We start from the raw sequence: 22,095 nt of genomic DNA, 5'->3' as shown, positions 1-22,095 counted from the left end.
ACGTCAACCCGTTGTTGTCCTTCTTTCCGCAATTCTGCTTTATTGTAGTTAAACCCTAGTGTATCTTATGCACTACAGGTGTATGTTACGAAACAGGCTGGGACGTATATTATTTGCTCTGTCTTCTTGTATTATCGCCATAGCATTGACCTGATTTCCTTGGTGTCTCCGCCAAACAATACTGTATCATACCTAAAACTTTTTCATAAATAGAGTACCCTCACTTGCACAGTTTTAAATGCAATAGAATAAACCCACTTCAATGGACTTCACAAGTTGAGATTCAGATGAATAGCGATTGAAGTTAAAACTAGTTTTGCTTCATGGTTGCTATAGAGTTCATGTTAAACCTTAATATGGCTCAGTTATATACATTACATTTTTCCAGGGTTTTCCCTTGCATTTTCTTGTTTAAATTGATCGAAATAGACCAATCTGCGAATGCTGCGGACCCACAGCAAGATAATAAATAAAAAACGTGGCTATCGCCGAGGTGTCTTTCAGCAATCCCTTTCCACAGAGACATCGACTACAATAGGGCAGCTTTCCTTTTCTTACGCGTCAATTGAACGCGTTCGATTTTTGTATCAGGTGCTTAAAGCATTATTGTATTGAGGGAGAAATTATCTAAGAGTAAGCTTGGTTGGACTACTTTCGGGCAATCGGAATGAGGTATCAGATAGTTTCATTCCATTTGCTATATTATATACTGCAGTAGTGTTTTGCAAAGGGTATCCAGATAATTGGCTAATGCCAGCATTAGCAGTTGATCTGGTTTGCACTGGTGTAGTATTGTCGGTTAAGCTCGATTTTGGTGAAATAGCATCCAACAACAGTTCACGTAAACGCACACATCGATTACGTCGGCTCATAAAAGGTCGTGGAATTTCTGCCAAAGGAGTAGGGCAAGATGATTTTATGGCTTCCATAACGGTTTCCACTTCTTCGTCAGAGTCGATAATTTCCGCTTCAGGTACTGGAGTAGACGACGATGCACCAGTCAAGACTTTCTTTTGTATACGTAATTTATGGGTGGTTGCATTTGCCTTTTGTAATAGTGGTGAACTTGAGGAATCTAAAAGTCGATACAGTTAGCAAGCAGCTCAATAAGCGGTTACGCACATAAAATACTAATTTGTAGGAGATAAATAGCTTACTTTGAGGGCGGCCGATTGATTTCTTTTGATATGCTGCTAGAAGCACGTCGTATGGTTGTGACCGACCAACAACTGCTCGCTTAGCACCCATAGAATGGGTTTTGCAAGTTAAAGATCTTGCACAGGGCAAATTGTTGGGACCTGCTATAACGCCACACTGCTTATCGAGGTCCAACGGTGCTAAATTGGCAAGATGGGCATGGAGTTAAATAATGAGTTTTGACGAATGCCATCAGTTGACGAAAGGTTGTTCGTGCTTACGCTTCTCTTTTGGTGGTGGCTTTACTTTGATTTGCTTTTCCTTTTTCTTCTTCTTGTCTGGTTTGTCGGAATTATTGGGGAGCTGTTTGCGGGGTAGCACCGGCGTACCTTCTACATCCGTGCGAAAGGTTAAAACCTGACGGGTACAAGTTGTCAATGAGCTCAATGAGTTATAATACGTGCCTTCAGATGTCTGTGAGTTTATAGAGGTGATGCTCCCTTTTCTGCCTTTTTTGCCGAGATGGCCACGATCAGGCTCATCATAATCACGCTTTTTCTTGGACTTTTTATAGAGTGGTGTATTGCTTTTCACACTTTCATCATCTGAATTTGGTGAAAACTTCAAATTTGACGATGTCTCAGCCATGGACGCTTCTTCAATTAGCTTTTCGCAGATCTCTGAAAGTTTTGGGAAGAATCAGGAAACTGAGTCTATGTGGGGCAATTGGATTCAAATGGCGCCGAAAGTGGCTCCTTTACCTTGATGGTGGGTAAAATTGCTAGCCAAGATCGGCTTTGAGCAGACTTTGCACTTTACAACCACTATATCCTCCTCTATAGGCGTAGCTCCGTATGTCTTCATATCACTGGACCTTAATGGGTTGTAAGAGGGCGATGAAGCGGTTTCACTCTCTGAAATAGTCATACCACACTCTTCTGTTAAATCAAGTCTATCATTCCACATTTATTATTTTCACATCCTTACCTTCGTCAGACGAAGAAAATACCAAAGAATTCTCAATTGACCTTAGAGACTCTGGATCTGTGCCATCAAAGTTGGGGCGGTTGTCTTTTAACAGAATTTTCGAGTTGTTCTTCTTTGATAGTCTGTTCCAACTATCGTCATCTTGGAAGATTAGCAGTGTACCAGGAGTCATATGTTCTGACCAGCTTGGGTAAGAGTCAACGACAGGTTTCACTATAGTCTTTATATCTAAATGGAAATGAAAGATGTTAATTTTGATTTGGTATGTTACCGACAAACCGAACAATGGGAACTGATGGACTGGAAGTGACTCTTCTCACACAGTACCGTGTTCACCATTCACCATAACATAAAAAATATAGACTAACCATCCTCAACGCGATCTATATCCGCACTTTTTTGTTTCAGAGCTGCATGCTGCTTGTCCGAGAAGCCTTCTAAGCCTGAGGTAGTTTGCATTGGTAAGGATCAGTAATTGGATTCGATTGCCAAAGTATTTCGTTTTCTGCTCAATCAGAAAAAGTCTCATTTCACATACTTGGCTTTCTATTGGCGGCATTGGATGTTAGTGGCATGCTCTTCTCTGGTTTGCCTTTGTCTGAAGCTCTGCTGGTCGACTTTTGCAATACTGATTTTTTGCGTCAGCTGTGCTTTCAAGTCCCGAAAGCAGTACCAAGGCATGCGGCCAGCTGTACCTATTAGATTTCAAAGCTTTGTAACAAGTTATTTGTACTTGAAATAAGCGCTATCGAAGCTTCTATTCTTTAGATATAGCTCTTTTCAGTGAAAAGTAATCCTCAAAGTCTGTTGTTCAGAAGATATAAATGTTCTGCCGCTGATGCTCATTTGCCTTGGTGGAATCACGGTGTGATTTCTTGCAGACGGGTTGCACTGACCAAGAGAACATATGTTTTTTAAACCAGTATACTAATCATTTCTGGTGAAGTAAAATGTAAAGAGGTCCACTTATTACTCTGTTAACAGCGGAGGACATTGTAAGTGGAGCTGAAATACATGTTCTAGCTGTGAGATACATCGATGCACCAGATCGAGTGTATACAATTACTGACCGTAACTATAGTGTGTTACATATTATTTCTTTCGTTTATTAAAGTCATTGAGATACAAGGTTAGCTGAACTTATGAATTTCAGGGTTGTCAGCAGCAATGGCGGACCTGTCAAGAGCCTAAATCTCCGCACTTTCGGCTCCCATGTGAATCTGGGGAAAGAAAAGGGCTCAGAACCGCGTCTCCCAATAGGTCTACTATTTTCTTTCGCATGCCTCCCATTCTCGCCGAGTTGCATGCTACTTCGGTTGCTCAACAACAATATGTGGATGTCTCTCCTTCACTATGGAAAAAGCTTCAGGGCCATCATGGTAATCTTTGCAAATGTCTCGACAGTTGTAGACTTCGGCGAACTGAAATCTCTTTGAAGTAGATACTTCTCCTTTAGCGGTTTCTATTACCTTTTTACAGCTAAACTTGGATGACCCGATAAAAAAGGATGCTAAACATCGCTATCTGCCAAAATCGATCGTTGTATATGCTCGGCTATCGCAACAGGTAAGTAAGGTAAATTGGTGTGTAGGAAAGAACAATGAATAGTAATATGGAGATATGTATTTCAGGACCTTGGTAGAGACACTGTAAGTTTGCATCCAAGTTTTATAACATCAGTCTATGGCCCCCAGCAAATCTCGACCGAGTTAGAGGAGCAGCTAGAATTGGACCTTCTAGACGAAGGTATTGCCGCAGACGACCATCAGTACTTTGTGCATATCGCGCCTACAAATCTGATTGAATGCGATGAGGTTATTCTGGGGGCTCTTGATAAGAAATCATATGATTTTATTGCTGAAAGTAAGTGCTATGCCCAGGGAATATGGCAAAATGTCAATGGAAGCACCCAGTTAATTAGTGACCATCCTGATTTAGAACCTGATGGATTAGCCGAACTTTTAAAATCTGGCGAAGAACCCCCAAAGATAATCAGGTCCTCAACAATCGTTACATTCAATGAAGACTTGCGCTACAAGGTGTTGATGTCCAACCCAGTACTTCAAGGCAAGATCATCTCGACAGCGCGAACAAAAGTTATTGTTGTAGATATAAGCGCTTCTGGAGATAGCGAAGAGGAGGTTGACGTATCTGCAGACGATGATGCAACGGATCCATTATCATTCTCGATGCTAAAAGACAAAAAGGATGGCCCACAAGTTATTGAATCTCAGGCATTTCAGCCCGCTATCCTCACAACACCTTGGCCAGATCATCAACTGGTTCCTAATCCGCCTTCAGACGACGATAATGAATGTCGAGTTTATGTTCATGTAGAAGATTTGGCCCGTTGTGGGGTCTTCAGTAGCGATTGGGTATTGGTTTCTGGCGGAAACCATAAGCGTAGCCGACTATGCCGTATCTATGGTGTAGACATGGATACATATGATGGTGTTCGAAGCAATAGGTATGTAAACGCAATATTTTTATTTTTTTTTGTGAATAACGTATGTGCATCATGATATTAAGATTTTTTTTGTAGTGTTGCTTATGTCTCGCCGCAATTGTACTTCAACCTTGGCCTTTCGTTACCACCTTCTTCAATTGATAGCTCAAATTTGTACATCACTCGCCTAGCTAAACCGGTCACAGAAGGGCCACCTGTAGCGAAAGCACTCACTGTATCAAGAGTTGCGTCAGTAGTCTCTGTGGATAAGCTGCTTCAAAATGCACTTTTAGATGCGCTAAAGCAATGGTTTGAGGAAAGGACAAGAATTGTCTGTGAAGGAGACATTTTGGCGGTCAGTTTGGACGAAGATCCAGCAAGATTGTTGCCACAAGGTCGTGACATGGATGATTTCTCGCATCTCAGCCTTCCTATTCCTTCTAAACCTACCGCTATCGCTTATTTCAAAATCACCCATCTTGAAGAGGATGAACGAAAACAAGATGATCCCCACCCAGCTTATTTTGGGGCCGGGAGAAAGATATCTACCAATTACACACATATGGTGCAAACCGGTTTGGAATGCTCAAGGGTACCAATTGGCGAAATTAGTAGATATTATGGGTTAACACGCAAGCTTCCAAAGTGCCAAACTGATATCCCAGCTTACAACCAAATATTCAACCTACTTTCATCGTCTCTTCATCCATTGGCAAAGGATTTGAACCTATCGTGTACTGTTCTAGTTCAAGGTCCCAGGGGTGGAGGAAAATCGACCGTTGTCAAGTGGGTTGCTGAACATGTCGGTGTCCATGTTTTCGAAATCAATGCATTTGATATCGTTGGCGAAACAGATGCAAAAACCGAAGTGTATTTGCGGGCAAAATTCGAAAAAGCAATGGTCATGTCACCATGCGTAATCCTACTTCGTGGTATTGAAGGTCTGGCAAGAAAAAGCGCAGTTGTTGAAACTGGTCAGGGTAAGTTATCGCAAAAGATACAATGTGTAATGCTGCGTAGAGATAAAGCTAATTATTGGTTTGTTCAGAACCTTTGATTTCCACTGTGCTTCAAGACTGCATACAAAATATTACAAACGCCCACTCAGTCACCGGATACCCCGTCATGCTGGTGGCAACCACAAGCGATGTTGATAATTTGCCCACTAGTATTCTTGGATGCTTTAGACATGAACTTGTGATTGAAGCTCCTGCAGAAGCTATTCGGCTGCAAATGCTCGAAAGTTTAACAGAAAAATCTCCTTTGGCCCCTGACGTATCCTTACAAAGCTTGGCGACACAAACAGCTGCTTTGGTCTCCAAAGATCTGGTCGATCTCGTTGGCCGTTCAGGAGTTATAGCGATGAACAGAGTTCACAAGGCACTGTGAGTAATAGGTTGTTGGATATGGGATGGGCGACAAACATGTACTAAATATAATCTCAGAAGCGAAACAAATCAAAGTGATTTCGTTACTGACCGAGATGTCGAATATGCCGGTGTGGCACTCACTGCCCATGATTTTGACGCGGCCCTCAATCAAGCACGAGCAAGCTATAGTGATTCGATTGGTGCTCCAAAGGTTTGTAGCATCCTATTGTATTTTATTTATGATGTAGAGAAGAGAAGAAGGTATTGATATTTTGAATTTCATCGTAGATACCTAATGTAACATGGGATGATGTTGGAGGCTTGGCGAACGTTAAGGATGACATTTTGGATACCATCCAGCTTCCCCTCGAACATCCCGAGCTTTTTGGTGCTGGAATGAAGAAACGAAGTGGCATTCTTTTATATGGACCTCCTGGTACTGGCAAAACATTACTTGCCAAGGCTATCGCAACATCATGCTCTCTCAACTTCTTCTCTGTTAAGGGACCTGAGCTACTCAATATGTACATTGGTGAATCTGAAGCTAACGTTAGACGAGTGTTTCAACGTGCTCGAGACGCCAAGCCATGTGTCATTTTCTTCGACGAGCTGGACTCTGTCGCTCCTAAGCGTGGCGAAAAGGGTGACTCCGGCGGCGTTATGGACCGTATTGTCAGTCAACTTTTAGCCGAGCTGGATGGTATGAGCGAAGGTGAGAGTGGTGCTGGCGATGTGTTTGTCATTGGCGCAACCAATCGACCAGATTTGTTGGATCCAGCACTTCTCCGTCCAGGAAGGTGAGTACATGAAATCCTTTTGAAATAGAGACTCTACGCAGGATTTTGTAAATCTCTTATACCCTTTATCCTTTAGATTCGACAAACTTCTGTACCTTGGAGTAAGTCAAGATCATCAACAGCAGCTCAAGATTATTGAAGCCTTGACGAGAAAGTAAGTATCCGTAACCCATATAGACCATGAGACGTCGCCACTTTCAACTAAAACTTTGGCATCAATGTACCTAGATTCAGACTTCATCCGGACCTGGATCTTGCTAGAGTTGCCGAGCAGTGTCCTTTCCATTATACCGGAGCGGACTTTTACGCATTATGCTCAGACGCTATGTTGAAAGCTATGACAAGAGTAGCCGAAGGGATTGAACAAAAAGTGGAAGAATACAATGCCTCTGGAGACCATGAGCCAGCGACCATCACAGCCCAGTACTACCTTGCCCATATGGCCACACCGGAGGACATCGTGGTGCAAGTCACGGAACCAGATTTCGTTCGAGCGCTTCAAGAATTGATTCCAAGCGTATCTGCTACTGAATTAGAACATTACAAGACAGTCCGAGCTCGTTTCGAGAAGAAGGAAGAGGAAACTGCCGTAGAAGAACCTGTGCATGAGGCAAAACCAGCGCCTAATAAGGGTAAAGGCAAAGGCAAGGCTAGAGTACAATGATGATGGGCCTAATTTGCTAGAGCAGAAGATGATCTTTTAAAACTGAATGGCATATTCATGACCTTAATCCTGAAAATAATTAATATAAACCCTCACAGTTGGTGCAGCTTTTCCATACGCTCGCTATTTGCAGACGCAATCAATTTTTCATTTTTTTTAAATTTTGCCACCCTTACCTATTCCTATCTTTGATATTTCTCAATCACCAAACTCATGGAATTACGATCAGGAAGGCTGCTTGAATCAAGAAAATTTGTAGATAGTCGACCTCGAAAACGCTGCCGCACGTCATACTCTAACGATCCTCTCAATGACGATTGCCTCTTGCTCATTTTCCAGGCAATGGAACACACCCCGACCACGTTGTGTACACTCCGACTGGTGTGTCGCCGTTGGACAAGACTAGTGGAAGCTGCTTGTGTAGTGGGTGTTGAATACCATTGCAATGCCTTTTACATATTTTGAATGTATGGTGTTAACCATGTCTTGCTCTCATTGTATTTAGTGGAAAACCATAGTGCTTGATAGACAACAGCTGGGAACTCAATACCAGAAATTTATGGGCAGCCGCCTTGTTCAAATTCACCGACAACATGTTCAACGCCTGACTCTGCGTAGCGCCATCAAGCATTATGCATTAAATTTTGCATCACTTAGCATATTTTCATCGCTAACCTGCCTGAATACCTCCAATATGTCGTTTCCCGAAATACAAAGTCTGTTGTCACAGCTGCATAATCTGGAGGTAATCAATTGCCAGCAAGTTCGACACCATTGTGACGGCCCTAATTTCTCTTTGGAACGGTTCTCTCATTTACGAAGGTTGCGGGAACTTCGACTATGTCATGCAGGGATATCGGGATTTGACCATCACAAATATTACAATGTATACGGACCTCCACGGTGGCTGTCACCAACTCTCAAAGTACTTTCAATAAAGCACCTAATTGACGAAGAAGAACTGGAATACACTGACCCTGCCAAAGATGAGCTGGACTGGTTAGCTCGAGAAACTCGAGTCGTGGCTAAATATCGTTACTTGAGTCAATTGCCGAACATAACCTCATTGACGTTTGGTTTTTGCAGCTCTTGGTCTGCACGAGTATGGAGTGAATGTCTGCATGGCTCGTGTCCATTGCTTGAGGACCTACATCTTATTGGGTGGTCTGGAGATAAGACCCATATGGAATGGTCGGATCGAATGAAAACTGTTTGGTTGGATGCTGAACGTTCCATGAGCACCTGGCTAAAGCAATTGACAAGTCTCAAGCGTTTGGAATTGACGAACTTCTTTGCCGGCTATGGAGTGATAAATGGCATTAAAGATCTTGATATTGATAGCCTCACTGTCACCTTTCAGACTGATGTGTCACACATGCTTAAAGATTGGACATCTGGAAAACTCGGGGGGAAACTGGAGGATCTCATTACCAGCGCATTTGGAGGACATCAGACAAAGCATCCACGGACACTTACGATTGTACTACCAGTTTATAGTGACATGCGATCTCGAGAGTGGGCAAAAGAGATTAAACGAAAGGCATTACAAGAAGTCAAGTACGATATAGATATCAGAATTCATTTTACCGGGATCCTAATGTTTGATACTCAATGACCCGCCCGCCCTCGGTAGCCTGCCTATTTATATCAGCAACATTGGCAAAAAGTTGAAACGGCCTAATGGAATGGATTTATGAAAATATGATCCTGTTCTTCTATGTATAGCTCTCCTCTGTATTTTTTTCTACTCTTGTATATTCTTACACCCCTTCAGTACAATACGATCATTTTGAGGATATGCTGCATGGCAGCATACTCTTTCTTTTGACTCTGTCAATACCAATTGATGAAAGATTCCATATCTTCACAATCATATTCAAATAAAAAAAAAAAGACCAGCACGAAGGCCGTTACTACAGCGATTCAATACATTGAGCCTCGGCAAGACAAATTGTATTCATGTTCATGACTGACTTGGCGTGAAAATTAACATGAAGACGAACATAGAGCTATTTTGAAGACTTGTTATATTTTACCAACGGTAGACAAAGAAATAAATGAGTATAATGAAAAAGAGATGGCGGATAACGAAACGCCCGACGGCGCGGTGCAGAAATGCGGGGTTGGTGCAGTCAAAGTTCAGAATACCATGTCACCAGCAACGCGATCATTAAAGCAAACCAATGTCAAGCCTAATAGCAACAGTGTAGGGCCAACAAGGCTGAAAACTAGGCTTGCTAGGGCAAATGCTCTTACTACCAGCCCAGGCAAAGCCAGCTCAAGTGATAAAGAATCGGACTATTCGGTAGAATCAACCATGAGCAGTCCACAGAATGCTCATGGTGATCGGTCGAACGAAGGAAATTCACAAACAACAAAGCGAAAAAAGACGGAGCAAAGTCAAAAGGGCAGAAAGAAGAAAAGTAAGGATGACAAGAAGGAAAAAGATCTTAAGCCAACCGAGCAAACCACCACGGTTCGAAGCATGGACGATATCAACCCTGCTATAATTGACATCCCTCATCCTGAAGGGTCTCCCTTTGCCGACGCAGTTTCCCCCGACACTTTACAGTTCATGGCAGATTTAGCTGAGAATAACGAACGCGAATTCATGCTACTACACAACGAGAGATGGTTGAAGACAAAGCAAGATTTCACTGATTTTGTTGGACAAGTCATGGAGCATACTCGTCAGTTAGACCCAAGTATTTTGGAAAGTCCAGCCAAAGAAGCTGTCTATCGACTAAAGTAAGGGTTACATTTTCTTTTTGTAGTATAGACTATGGGGCCCATGGATGGTCTGTTCTCCATAACAATCGCTAATAAGTCTTCACTTTGGTCAGTCGTGACTTGAGATTCACTAATGATAAGCGACCGTATAAAACCTTCCTGTCTGCTTCATTCTCTCGAGGGGGTAAGAAAAGCCCCTTTGCCGGTTACTATCTCAGCGTCTGCCCAGGCAACCGCTCTTTTATAGGAGCCGGAGTGTGGAGTCCGTCCTCGGCCATTATATCGCGCATTAGAGAGGGTATAATGAACGACCCGACATTATTACGACAAGCTCTTGAATTGCCCATGATTGAAGAGATATATGGCTCAAAAGGAGTGGATGCCCTTGAAGATGATGACCGCTTGAAAACTGCTCCCAAAGGCGTTGATAAAAATCATCCAGATATTGATCTGTTGCGCTACAAAAGTTTTGTCATAGGTAGACGGTGGGAGGATCAAGAAGTCGTGTCTGAGGGATTTTTGGAAAAGGTTACCGATGCGTATGAAGCCCTTGTACCGTTTGTCACTGTGCTTAATGCTTGGACCGGATGAACCTCCATCATTGAACGCTTTGTAAATTTTTGTAGTATCATGAAAACGCGGTTGGAGGTACCGCATTTATAGCCACCAAAAATCTTTCAATAGTATGAATGAGAATAAATTGTTCAAGGCAGCTCACCCCAGCGGCGGTGTATTTATTTATTTTTCATGGCATCTCTTGATTGCATCTCTTCAGCAATATGTGAACTTCGAAATTACTTGTTTTATTGATAAAATGATTGTTGATTTTCATTCTTTTTAGTGTTACTCTGAATTGTCCACGCACAGGAAAGAACGAAAACAATGAGTAAAAATATAGCTACACGGACAAATGACGACACGCGGTGCACTCTATGGCTCTGCTACGGAGGATTCAAGGGTAGCCTTCATTCTCGCCAGTCGCTCTTTCAAAGCAGAAACACTTTGCGCGCGATCCGGTTCTGCTCGCTGAGTAGGTTCCTGGAAATTAGCATAGTGTTAGTATACCACCCGTCGCGGAGAGAAAGGTAGTGATGCAGTGCTTACCAGAGAAAGGATCGACGCTCGCTTTTGGATATTGTTCAGACCAGACGATGGGTCAGACTCATCAGCCTCCTGGCGATATCCAAACTTCTGTTGAAGACGTAGCAGTCGTTGCTTGATCTCCACTGGATCTTCGACTGTACACATTTTAAGAGTGGTCAGTTTGAGGCTGTAAACGGAACATATTATGTGTTCCCATAGTATCCTACCTGTAGACTGTGGTCGAGATGTTCGCGGCGAACTACTTTCAGCAGATCGGACGCTACTGGCGTCTGCTGTATCATTACTGGTATTAGATCGGACCCTCATAGAATCATCTTCTGCAGACAAGTTGGTCAAGCCACGGCGAATGTAACTTTGGAAGTAATTTCCAGTTTGACTGAGATAAGCATTCACTTTAGTTTCTGCATGGGGATGGCGCTTTTGGAACTCATATAACTCCACAATGCCCTAGAATAGAGAATTAATGGATGCTCTTTAGGCTGTTCGGTGTATATATATTAACTGTACCTGTTTCGTTTGGTCGCGAGTACCAATTTTCACAAATATTTGGGTTAAAAGATTATTCATTTCGAGATCTGAGAGAGTTTTGGAGTCATCTTTAGTTTGATCACTAGTTTGAGGCGAACGTTGTATATCCTCCATAGCCTCTGTATGGCTTTCCTCAGGAACGACAAATGCTGCGGGTTTCGGTGGTGCGGCAGGTTGTTCAAAGCTCCCAGCTGACTCAGCGATAGAAGCCGGCCGTGAATTATTAAGATCATTAGTAGATGTAATTGAAGAAGGACGGCTTGCTCGCGTTGTAAGTGGTTCTGGAACACGTTCTTCCGTAGCGTGGGTCATGGCATGATTTGAATTTGAAGCTTGCTGATCAACCTCTTGCTTCTTTCGCCGCGCTTGCAACATGTGGTGTAAGTAAGGGTAGACACAGCTGTGCTGAGGGTCATCTATGAGTGTCAGATGATCAAAGACACTGTCTCCCAACCCTGTTATCAATTCCAGAATCAACGTCTTTGCAGTTCGAAGTGGCATTTCGCCGAACGGAACATGCTCTGCTGCTCTGTGCTTCCATTCGGTAGGAGGGGTTGTGACAAAGAAATTGTTGATATCTAGCAGTAGCTGATCTGGATTTAAGCTTCCGTTGCGCATATGCTCCTGAATGGTTTTTGAGAGTTTCCATAGACACTTCATGATTAACTCAGTGAATCGAGCCTCTTTGCAAGTGGTTGAATCCCCTGGTCGAAGATCTGCTGCACAGTTGACAAGAATCGCTAGTAGGGCGCTGATGGATGCGTTTCGGTCGCTGAATTCTAGGACCTTCACCATGGCAACGTTCAGCGCTTTAGAAAGCTGTGGTCCCGTTTCTACAGATAACATATCAACATCCAACAAACGGTGTGCCAGCTCTTGAAGCAAACGATGTAATGCATCTTGTGAAACATGGCTAGCCAACTGTCGATTAGAGAACAACAAAACGAGCGCATTGACTAAATGCTTGCACAACCTAGTCAACGGGGCTGATCTACCATCAAGAGCAGAGAAAGCCAAACGCACTTGCAAAGTGATAGCGTTGACAAGGGGGTCTACATCTGGTATCACCATTTCTGGCTGCGTGCTCAAGATCTTGTCGAGCTTCTTGAGAGCGTCAATGCTAGGATGAGGATCACCACTGGTAATTTGAGTTATCAGGAAATCCATCATGTATTCATTTCTCTCTGGAGATATTTGCGGTACGCGTGGTGGTGATTGCATAGCCCTCTGTTCCGGTATATAAGATTGAACTGGTGGTCGCATTAACTCTCGCTCGGGTTCATGCATGACCTCATCCATTGGTTCGACCTCTTGACGAACCACTTGTTGCCTTGGTCGTGGCAAGGACATTTTGCTCTTATTCAGCGATAATCTTGAAGGACGAGGGAGTTCAGAATGCACCTGTGGTGGTTCAATATGCATGTCTTGAGGCACGGAGGCTCGTTTAGGTGCAACTGGCAGACTGGAAACATTTGTCTTGGTGCGCTATAAAGTCAAAAGGCAAATATGAGCGCTATGTCACAAATGGCGAACACCACATTACAGTTTCACATACCTTGAGTCGCTCCTCAACCATACTTTTATCCTTTTCGCTCAGTCTACCAACATACTTGTACACTGGATCGCCAATTAAGGTATACGCTTGGGCGACTGCACCGAGAGCAGCATTGCGTACACCAGTATCTCTATCACTTATATGACTTGCAATTATGGGAAGCGATTTTTGAGGAAGCATTACCGAGATACCATTGCGCTGAATTAAAGCTCCAACCTCTTCCAAACATTCTGCACGAGTTTTCGCATTTTTGGAGTTGGCGGTTACATCTAGTAGATGATTGAACATCTTGCTGCCAGGGTATATACGACACATTGCCATGAGAATGCTACGGATTCGCGCTCTCATGGTTTCCTTTGGATCGCCAATCTATAAACACATAATGTAAGTCGTCTAATGTGGAATTGTAAAGTATTCATATAAACATAGTTTGAGCAAATCTATTCCATACCTTGTTGATGAGGAAAGGTAAGAAAGATATGGCTTCATATTCCGACAAATGGTATCCTTCTTCTTCCATTACAGCAACCAAATGCTCCGTCAAATCGAGACATTTGATCAGCATACTGGTGCTGGTATCGAAGAATCGGATGGTCAAGTATTTGAAGATGAGATCGGCATTGGCGACGTATCTTTGCTTCATTTCCGTAAAATCAATACCATACTTGTTGCTGCTCACTTCTGAGTCAGCAATGCATTCATCCAGTACATTGATGGCTGATAAAAAGTCGCGCTCAGCATGCTGACTTTTACTAAACATCAACTTGATAACCCCTTGGCCAAAGTTATTTCCAATTTGAGAGCGTAGGGACACCAACAAATCCGGACGGGGGCCATCAAACTGCCAACGGTTCTCCTTCTTGGCTCGTACCAGCTTTGGTCCATTATCGGATGTAAGAATCGGTGCAGATGTTTCTTCTCCAGCTGAACTGGCCGCAGGGCTCATGGCAGCAGATTGAGCTGGTGATCTTGACGACACAGTGCTACCAACGCTTCTCACTCCAGCAGCAGCTGGTTTCTTCTTGAGTGTTAAGCGAGGTTTTGGAAGAATAGTCTTCTCTTCTGCAGGCTCTGAAGTATCCGCCATTCTTCGTGAATCCGACTTATGGCTTGCAACACTGCTAGGCGCTGCACCGTTAGGGTTGGAAGATTTGGCTAGTCCTTTCGCCGCTTCGATAAATGGCAAGACGGTTTGACGTTGCGCAGCCTTGAGATCCGTCACTTTGATCATGACATGATCATATCCAGCACTCGTTATCACATATGGTAGACATGCCTGAGCTGCTTTTCGGACCTCTGCATTACGATCTTGTAAGCAAGATAGAATGCCAGGAATGAGAGGGCTCAGGTCCGCAGTGGCGCCTTCCTTCAAAGTTTCATCTAACCATGTGAGTAAATCTTTTCGTAGCGACGGGGAATCACTAGACAGTCCAGTAGCGATTGCCGACACCAAAGACTCAAGACCGCAAGTGGACTGAAGACTCACGAGTGTTGCAACACCTGCAGCTCGTACGTTCGCCTTGTTGTCGGTCAATACTGATATGACAGGGGCTGCTACTGTTTTAACGTATCTCTCGAATGGTTTACCCATTGAAGTTGCTAGCAATCCGGTGATCTCAAGGGTCATTATTGTAAGGTTCTTATTACTATCATTTAGTCTTACTTTCAAAACTGCAGTAAAGTCACCCAAGTTTGGTTTGATTCTCTTGTTGGCGTCGTTGATGATGCCCAGTGTCTTCTCCAAGCCTTCCTTACGAGTTTTCCAGTTAGAGTCATTGCATTCGGCAGCAACTTTGGACAATTGCGATGAAATATCCACCCTTGGAAAGAGAGATTCTATCGCATCGCTATTGCCACCACCCGCATCGTCATCTGCAGCACCTTTGGTAGGCTGTGGTGGTTCCATACTTGCCACTTTGTCGAATTCCGCCTCGATAGTTGCCAATAACGCAGGACTGACATCCTGTACAAATGATTTAACCTCAGGTCCGATGTAAATTCGCAGCGCTCCTAATACCAATACTGCACTAGTTCGAACGGATGCATTGGTGTTCGTCAAAGCAAACTTCAAGAAATCAATTACGTCTCTGATTTGCAAGCCTCTAATACCAAATTCCATAATCGCTGAATGGAGCCACGTTAAAGAATCAGCCAGCACCTTGGGTGATTTTTGTTTTCGCCACATCGGGTATGCTAAAGAGAAAGTGTTTTAATGAAAAAGAACACCTACTTCAGTAACAGAAATTTTTAGAGCTTACCTTGTGACAAAACAAATTGTAGCGATGTCTTCTCCGCAAAAGCGACTAAGCAATCACCTGCATGCTTCTTGAGTTTGATATCACCTAACTTTTCCGTGAGGCCTAATAATAATGACATTTAGCAATGCTGTCAAACAATGGTAAGCTATTATGAAAAGGATGATACTGACCTGGAATACCGATAGCGGCACATGCTTTGGTAAACTTGCTATTACTCGCTAACAATTGCATTGTATTAAATAGTTTGCCCATGACTTGAAAGTTCATCTCCTTCCAGCCTGGTTTCTTAGATAGCACCCTTATGACTATTTCAGGTTCGATGGAAGATGAATCTTGTTTCTCAAAATGCTCATACAATGCCTCCATAGCTTGAAAAAACCCTTTGTCAGTGTCGATCGCTACTAAATGTGGGAAACAAAGAAAATGCTTCTTACCTGCTAGCCGAATCTTCCATTGGCTGTCGCTGATCTGAGATAGGATATCTTCAGGTACATATTCAACAATTCGTTCTTCAGCGTCCTCTGGAGAGAACCTGTAACGAACTGGTTCTTCAGGTGCGCTTGCTGGTAGTTTGGCGGCCTTTTTGGGTCCTGCAGATGCTGCAGCGGAAGGTGCTGCTGTTTTTGATAATGACGATAATGCTGGTTTCTTTGGTGCGCTAGCTCCAGCAATCGCTCGTGGCGGTGGCTTGCGCTTTGGAGGAGATGGTTGTCGCGGTAGTTCGTAGTCATCGTCTACTGCCATATCGGTGGGTGCTGGTTTTGCCGGTGCCGCTACTTTAGCCTTTGGAGCTCGCTAAAAAATGGGTGATTAGACTCAAAAGTATGTAGTTTTCAAATATTGAGTATAAACATACCTTGATTGCAGCTGGAGGAGGAGCTTTCGCTACAGGTTTTGGTGGTCCTGCTGGTTTAGCTTTAACCACGGCCTTGTCACAAGCTTCCTTCACCTTTGCTGCCTTGATATCGTCCAGTTTCTCCGTGAATGGAGCCAAGGCTTTCTCACCGACAACTTTTGCCAATGTACCGAGACCTTCTGCACTATGCTCGCGAGTGGCGCTATCCGCATCGTCGATTGTCTTAAGCATTAATTCCGCTAGTGCCTTCGTCTCTCCTTTACTAGGTGGTTGTCGAATTTTCGTCAGGCGAGCCGTTAATAACTTGATACACTGCGCCCGGACTTGAGGATTCTTATGTTTCGCTCCAGTACTAATATCTTCAACAATTTCTTCAAATGGTGATACGGCTAAAACTGCGTCAAGTGCATTGCACAGCTGTTCCAAAACTTGTGGTTTTCGTTCTTTCAACTTGTCGATTAAGGGTGGAGTGACCTGTAAAACAAACACAACGATGGCCGCCTTAGTGAATGCATGCCTTACAAAGCGAAGTGCAACCTAACCAGCATGTACTTACAGTAGCTTTGTAACGATGGAAGCTTTGTCGCAAGCCATTAGCAATAGCTTCTATACAGTTTGCAGCCAGTGCGCCAAGCAGGACATTGCTATCATTGATGCGCTAGTAGAAAATTCGTCATCAGTTCCATACGCCATTTCCGTACATGCACAGCAAAACCAACATACCTTCGCCAAACCACTAAGAAGTTCTGAATAGTCTCTGTCTGCAATTTTGGGAGTTTTGGCGGCATTCAGTAGTTCTTCCATTGCCTCTTTGCGCTCTTGCCATTTTTTGGACACCTAAATCGTCATGTTAGCTTTTAGCCTACATGATATCGTCCTTCATAAACGTTGTCTACCCACCAAAAGCTCAAAGAAATTGGGTGAAACTTTCGACAAGATGTCTACCGGGTCTGCAAGATCGAGTGCATTCGTATCGTCTTCCTCTTCTGGGGCATCACCGCCTTCATCTGCAGACGTTGTTAAAACATAAGGTACAGTGATACAATTAATTACATAATAATCGTACCCATTTCGACGTCTTCTTCATTCTCAGTTGGTTCTGACTGTACCAATGCTTGCTGTGATCTTAACAATCGTTCAGGTACAGCCTTCTCCTGCGGCAGTTGTGCAAAGCTTTCTTCCAATTCTTTGATCTGGACAGGCTTTAGTTCAGACAAGAACTGGTTGACTGCGGGTCCGATCCAGCGGTACAGTTCAATAGTGAGGGTGCTAGCCTTATCAAACTAAAGTCAATGCCTATCCACGCGTATCACCAATTGATCTATATTCACGATCTTACTTCAGCTCTGACATTTTTGTCAGCGTGTCCGAACAGCTTAGGTATAATCTTCAGTATTGGCTTGGGATTGACTGTCTTGACGCCAAATTGTCTAATAACAAGGATTATTACCGTCTAGCGACCACCAGCATGCTCTTTCATTATCAACGTCTTCCTTACCGTACTAGTTCCTTCAAAGTGACAACTGTCTGAGCAACAGCTTTGGGCTGCTTTGCATTCATACCTGGAATAACAAGTTCCTAATACATCTATTAGACATAGGAACGCATGCTTTAAAAGACGATCTGCTTTGAATACCCACTACTACAGGATCTGCGACGTCTACTTCGGCATACATTAAGATAACATCATTCGCTTTTGCTTTCGTTCCTGCTTTGGCGGCTCCAAAGCATTTCTCTACCAATGCTGGAATGACAACGTCTCGAGTACTTTTGACCAATATGGTTAGTACGCTATCTCGGGGAAGAGTCGAAAAGTTGTTGTCTCGACTTACTTTGCAGCAGACGGTGCATTTTCGACGTAGTGAAGAACAGCATTTAAACCTGCCTCCTGCGCTACTGCATTGGCGTCGGTGACCATTTTCTTGAGGTGTGGCTCATATTGGTAAAAGTCACTAGGTTTATCAGATATTCGAAACTGGGATACTAGTTCTTCATATGCAGATACCCTCGCTTTCCAGACCTGGAGGGGGAACGAGCATTAGCGTAGCGGCCATCTACAGCCGAACAATACTTCGTGGTATCATACCTTGTGAGAAAGTCTATCTATTATAGGAAGAGACTTGAAATCTTCTTGTTGCTCTTCCATGCTGTTATTGCGATGGACAGAGAGCTAATAAAAGTTACGGCTATGAACAGAGGGGTATAGCAACTCCAGCTGCCGACAAACACATCAAATGTGGTATCGCGTGTCACGCGTCAATTTCCATGACAAGTTTAAAGTAAAGTAACCTGGAAGTCTTATAATTGTGCGCGTTTTGCCGCGCTCATCCATCCGTACACAATGTGCGCGTCTGTTCGCGACCCTGTTGAAAAAATTTATCACTGTGCATATCTTTTTATTCTGTTGAAGATGTTTACCATGAGTGACGAATATGGTGATATTGAGATTTTGTCCAGCATTAGGTAACCCTCGTACGAACAAACACAGAGTTATTCTACTCATCATCAATAATGCATCGTAGTAAACGTATGATTTGTTCACTGGTTTGATTCAGTATTTTACTTTGAAAAAAAGAAAAAAAATTTAAAGCTGGTAGTTGGCTGTTTCAATTCCATATTACCATGAGGTTTCCCCATGGTAAAAAAGCATATCACAAAAAGTAGCCATGTTAACAAATTGAAGGAGGAATCCTCATTTTATTATGATGAAAAGACAATCCTAGCATCTAGATACTTAGAACTTTTGGAAAGCCTTGGAGGCCTTCTTGCCCTTAGTGACCTTGAGGACGTTGAAACGGACAGTCTTGGAGAGGGGACGGCACTGACCAACAGTGACGATATCACCACTATAATTGAGAAAAAAGAAAGCGGACACGCAAGTGATCAGTAAACCTGGATGATAAATGAGCTTGGTAGGCCGTTACCTCACCAACTACTCAACATCCAATTCATACAGGGGATATCAGGCTAATAGGGTCAAATCACATTCAAAGAATGGTGGACTCGAGGATGACATCGCTCTGATAGAGCGATGCTTGCACTAACGAAATGCAGAAATAGCCAGTTTCTCGAAAGGTTCAATCATGACAATGAACTTCAGCCAACCGAAGAAAAATTTTTCTGGAATGGCTGAGTTCCTGTTCGGATGAAAATTTTCTTTCGCAATATCCCTCTGTGGTTTGGAAGTAATAAGGGTACAAGAAAAAGATACTTACGCCTCAACACCGACGAAAGCAGGGGACATATGGGCAGAGAGGTTTCTGTGACGCTTCTCATAACGAGAGTACTTGGGGATGTAGTGCAAGTATTCACGACGGATGACGACAGTGCGCTTCATCTTGGTGGAGACAACGACACCGGTCAAGATACGGCCACGGATGGAGACATCACCAGTGAAGGGGCACTTCTTGTCGATGTAGGTACCCTCGATGGCTTCCTTGGGGATCTTGAAACCAAGACCGACATCCTTGTACCAACGGGTGTTGCGCTTCTTAGCGTTGGTGTTAAGGGAGACACCAGCTTGCTTTTGGAAAGCCTTCTCAACCTATAAATCAATGATGTTAGTGATCCGATATGATAACTTGTTGACCAGTTTGTATGAATTTCAACGTACTTGTTCAGACATGGTGATGAGTTGTAGGAAAGAGGAAGATCTATCTGTTCCCCTTTGGTGTAAAATTTTTCTAGCTTACCGGAGACAACAGAAAAATTTCTCGGCCAATGAACGCTCTGGTATACACGTGATCTTAAAAGACCTGTCTCAATGAACTAAGCCACCATTCGACGACAAGGAAGTCATTACTTGTCACTACTCCTAAACTTTTTGCTATCAGACGTTGTACTCACCGGATCCTTGATCAATTCCACGAAGAGGCTTTTGATTTTTCATCTTAATTCTTAGCCGTTAATAAACCTTGCATGTTAGAGTAAGCTAATGTCTGACGCTGCCAAGTATCTCGATTGAATTGAGTAACTGCTATCACATATTCTTAAATTGACTGTATTGTCCAAATTCTTTATAGTAGGTATTATTAAAGCTTTCTGAAACGACCCGATAGTAATTTTCTGAAAAGTCGCCATCTTTGGCTACACAGATGACCTTGTTCAAAGTGGTGGCAAATAAAAGGGATAGTTTATTAAATATTAAATACTAATTTTTTATGAAAGCTTTCTCTTCAATGAGATAGAACGGCAATCTTCAATACAAATCATACTGAAGCAAATAAATTTGGCTCTAAAGCCGGAAGAATTCTATTTCTTTTATTAGTCCCTTCCATTTTTACTGTTACTTTTAAATTGGAGCTTGTGGTGGAAATGGCGTCGCAATTTACTTTATTTTTACACTTCTCCAACGAGGCTTGGTCGTTAAAAAGTTTACCAAAAAAGCAAGTGCAATTTCAGTAAGTTGGCCACGCGAGTGATGTTTGCAATGTTACTCCATCGTCAATCAAACTGCCTTGTTTGGATTTTGTGTTCAAAGGCTATAAGAACGCTTAATTTCAACATGAAGTTGCAGTAAAGGTCTCTCTTTTTTTCTATCTCTCACCCCACCTTCATGAAGATAGAATCTCTGCTGGATGGATCACCTCCATCTCCTACTAAATATTCATTTATTGCGGTTCATGACTTGAAAGACGTTTATCAAAGGCGTTTTGAGCAAGAGGGTTTCCATATCATTCGAAGGAGAGAAAGCAGACGGCAAGTCCTAACGGATTATTGGATATCTTCCTGTGCTGTACCAAAGACAAGCTTCCATCTCAAGCTAGTCAGTCGACATACCCCATCCAATTGCTTTAGGTGCAGTATCAGCTCTGGCAAGCCTGGATATCCTATCAAATCTGTCCAGATTAGGTCACAAATGAGAATGCTTCTTGTGTTTTTCCGAAAAGGTGACAAGGATAATACAGTCTTGCCACAATTTTTACTCTTCCCTGCTTGGCTACTCCATCTGTTTCGATACTCTCAGCATGGGAACACCCCCGGTCGTTGTGACATTAGATTTATCGAAGATGTTACCACAGCAAAGGAAGATCAAATTTTTCGGTTTAACAATGTCATTAATACTCTCTTCCGGTTTGATATTAACCATATCGACAAGCGCCAAATTGAAGCGGTTATTGGTCTATCCAACCATCTGGCTAATGTTAATCTTGAACATGGTCTTCGTCCTCCTACCAGGCAATTCTCACACAGTGTTCATTACTTATTCGCAGACCTCGTAGACCTCCTGGGCCAACGACGTCCCGACAAATTGAAGCCTGCTTGTTTGAACTGTTTCAAAAAGCCATCTTCTCGCCGCTCCCTGTGCGTGGCTTGCTACCGCTACCAACTGAAGCATAAAAAGCCTCGCCCTGAAAGATTGATTGTCGCTAATCGCTCTGGTTCCAAGATAATTCCCCGCCTTCACAAGATATGCAATAACTGTCGGGTTGAAAAAACTCATCAATGGTATCGTAACATGGTTGGAAATGGTCATTGGTGTGAGACCTGCAAAAGTTATTACATCCGACACAAGAAATTGCGTCCTAGAGAACTGTATATTAGAGTTGCCAATAGAAAAGTTGACCTTAGACAATTAATAGCTGAGTCAAAAGTCAAAGTTGAAGAATGGTAGTAAAAATTTCTATATGACTGTGATTTTATCTAGCTGGCTTCCAAGTTTT

At 43.0% G+C, this 22,095-nt stretch overlaps 7 protein-coding genes across 7 annotated transcripts; 4 read left to right on the top strand and 3 right to left on the bottom strand.

Moving 5' to 3' along the window:
- Nucleotides 1-579: 579 nt before the first annotated feature.
- On the bottom strand, nt 580-2,923 carry K450DRAFT_240077 (uncharacterized protein). The gene is made up of 8 exons (XM_051588873.1): nt 2,663-2,923; nt 2,493-2,567; nt 2,125-2,352; nt 1,899-2,051; nt 1,602-1,817; nt 1,419-1,526; nt 1,158-1,337; nt 580-1,075 (listed from the first exon to the last, which is right to left on the bottom strand). The coding sequence occupies exons 1-8, from the start codon at nt 2,697-2,699 to the stop codon at nt 624-626; spliced, it is 1,449 nt and encodes a 482-aa protein (XP_051444996.1). The 5' UTR covers nt 2,700-2,923; the 3' UTR covers nt 580-623.
- Nucleotides 2,924-3,384: 461 nt separating this feature from the next.
- K450DRAFT_240072 (uncharacterized protein) lies at nt 3,385-7,523 on the top strand. Its single transcript, XM_051588872.1, has 10 exons — nt 3,385-3,503; nt 3,566-3,690; nt 3,756-3,987; nt 4,063-4,591; nt 4,667-5,550; nt 5,619-5,955; nt 6,019-6,151; nt 6,229-6,737; nt 6,814-6,891; nt 6,966-7,523. The coding sequence occupies exons 1-10, from the start codon at nt 3,404-3,406 to the stop codon at nt 7,399-7,401; spliced, it is 3,363 nt and encodes a 1,120-aa protein (XP_051444995.1). The 5' UTR covers nt 3,385-3,403; the 3' UTR covers nt 7,402-7,523.
- K450DRAFT_240067 (uncharacterized protein) lies at nt 7,509-9,259 on the top strand. The gene is made up of 2 exons (XM_051588871.1): nt 7,509-7,824; nt 7,907-9,259. The coding sequence occupies exons 1-2, from the start codon at nt 7,615-7,617 to the stop codon at nt 9,014-9,016; spliced, it is 1,320 nt and encodes a 439-aa protein (XP_051444994.1). The 5' UTR covers nt 7,509-7,614; the 3' UTR covers nt 9,017-9,259.
- Nucleotides 9,260-9,886: 627 nt separating this feature from the next.
- K450DRAFT_174250 (uncharacterized protein) lies at nt 9,887-10,722 on the top strand (the record flags this gene model as incomplete). The annotated part of the gene is made up of 2 exons (XM_051584195.1): nt 9,887-10,149; nt 10,245-10,722. The coding sequence occupies 2 exons, from the start codon at nt 9,887-9,889 to the stop codon at nt 10,720-10,722; spliced, it is 741 nt and encodes a 246-aa protein (XP_051444993.1).
- A 176-nt stretch (nt 10,723-10,898) lies between these two features.
- On the bottom strand, nt 10,899-18,623 carry K450DRAFT_240056 (uncharacterized protein). The gene is made up of 19 exons (XM_051588870.1): nt 18,519-18,623; nt 18,265-18,452; nt 18,073-18,199; nt 17,931-18,010; nt 17,772-17,862; nt 17,499-17,706; nt 17,333-17,433; nt 17,156-17,269; nt 16,989-17,090; nt 16,433-16,906; nt 16,011-16,371; nt 15,747-15,944; nt 15,577-15,678; nt 13,770-15,511; nt 13,319-13,687; nt 11,743-13,248; nt 11,442-11,682; nt 11,236-11,369; nt 10,899-11,169 (listed from the first exon to the last, which is right to left on the bottom strand). Exons 1-19 carry the CDS (start codon nt 18,576-18,578, stop codon nt 11,062-11,064), a joined length of 6,306 nt encoding a protein of 2,101 aa, XP_051444992.1. The 5' UTR covers nt 18,579-18,623; the 3' UTR covers nt 10,899-11,061.
- Nucleotides 18,624-19,021: 398 nt separating this feature from the next.
- K450DRAFT_240050 (uncharacterized protein) lies at nt 19,022-20,333 on the bottom strand. The gene is made up of 3 exons (XM_051588869.1): nt 20,046-20,333; nt 19,648-19,976; nt 19,022-19,278 (listed from the first exon to the last, which is right to left on the bottom strand). Exons 1-3 carry the CDS (start codon nt 20,055-20,057, stop codon nt 19,167-19,169), a joined length of 453 nt encoding a protein of 150 aa, XP_051444991.1. The 5' UTR covers nt 20,058-20,333; the 3' UTR covers nt 19,022-19,166.
- Nucleotides 20,334-20,987: 654 nt separating this feature from the next.
- Nucleotides 20,988-22,046, top strand: K450DRAFT_271571 (uncharacterized protein; the record flags this gene model as incomplete). Its single annotated transcript, XM_051593014.1, has 1 exon — nt 20,988-22,046. The coding sequence occupies one exon, from the start codon at nt 20,988-20,990 to the stop codon at nt 22,044-22,046; it is 1,059 nt and encodes a 352-aa protein (XP_051444990.1).
- Between the last annotated feature and the right edge of the window lie 49 nt (nt 22,047-22,095).

The sequence above is a fragment of the Umbelopsis ramanniana genome, assembly GCF_025399195.1.
Source record: "Umbelopsis ramanniana AG unplaced genomic scaffold K450scaffold_25, whole genome shotgun sequence".
Taxonomy (NCBI): domain Eukaryota; kingdom Fungi; phylum Mucoromycota; class Umbelopsidomycetes; order Umbelopsidales; family Umbelopsidaceae; genus Umbelopsis; species Umbelopsis ramanniana.
The sequence above is the reverse complement of the archived record's forward strand: the minus strand, read 5'-3'. Positions and strand labels throughout refer to the sequence as shown.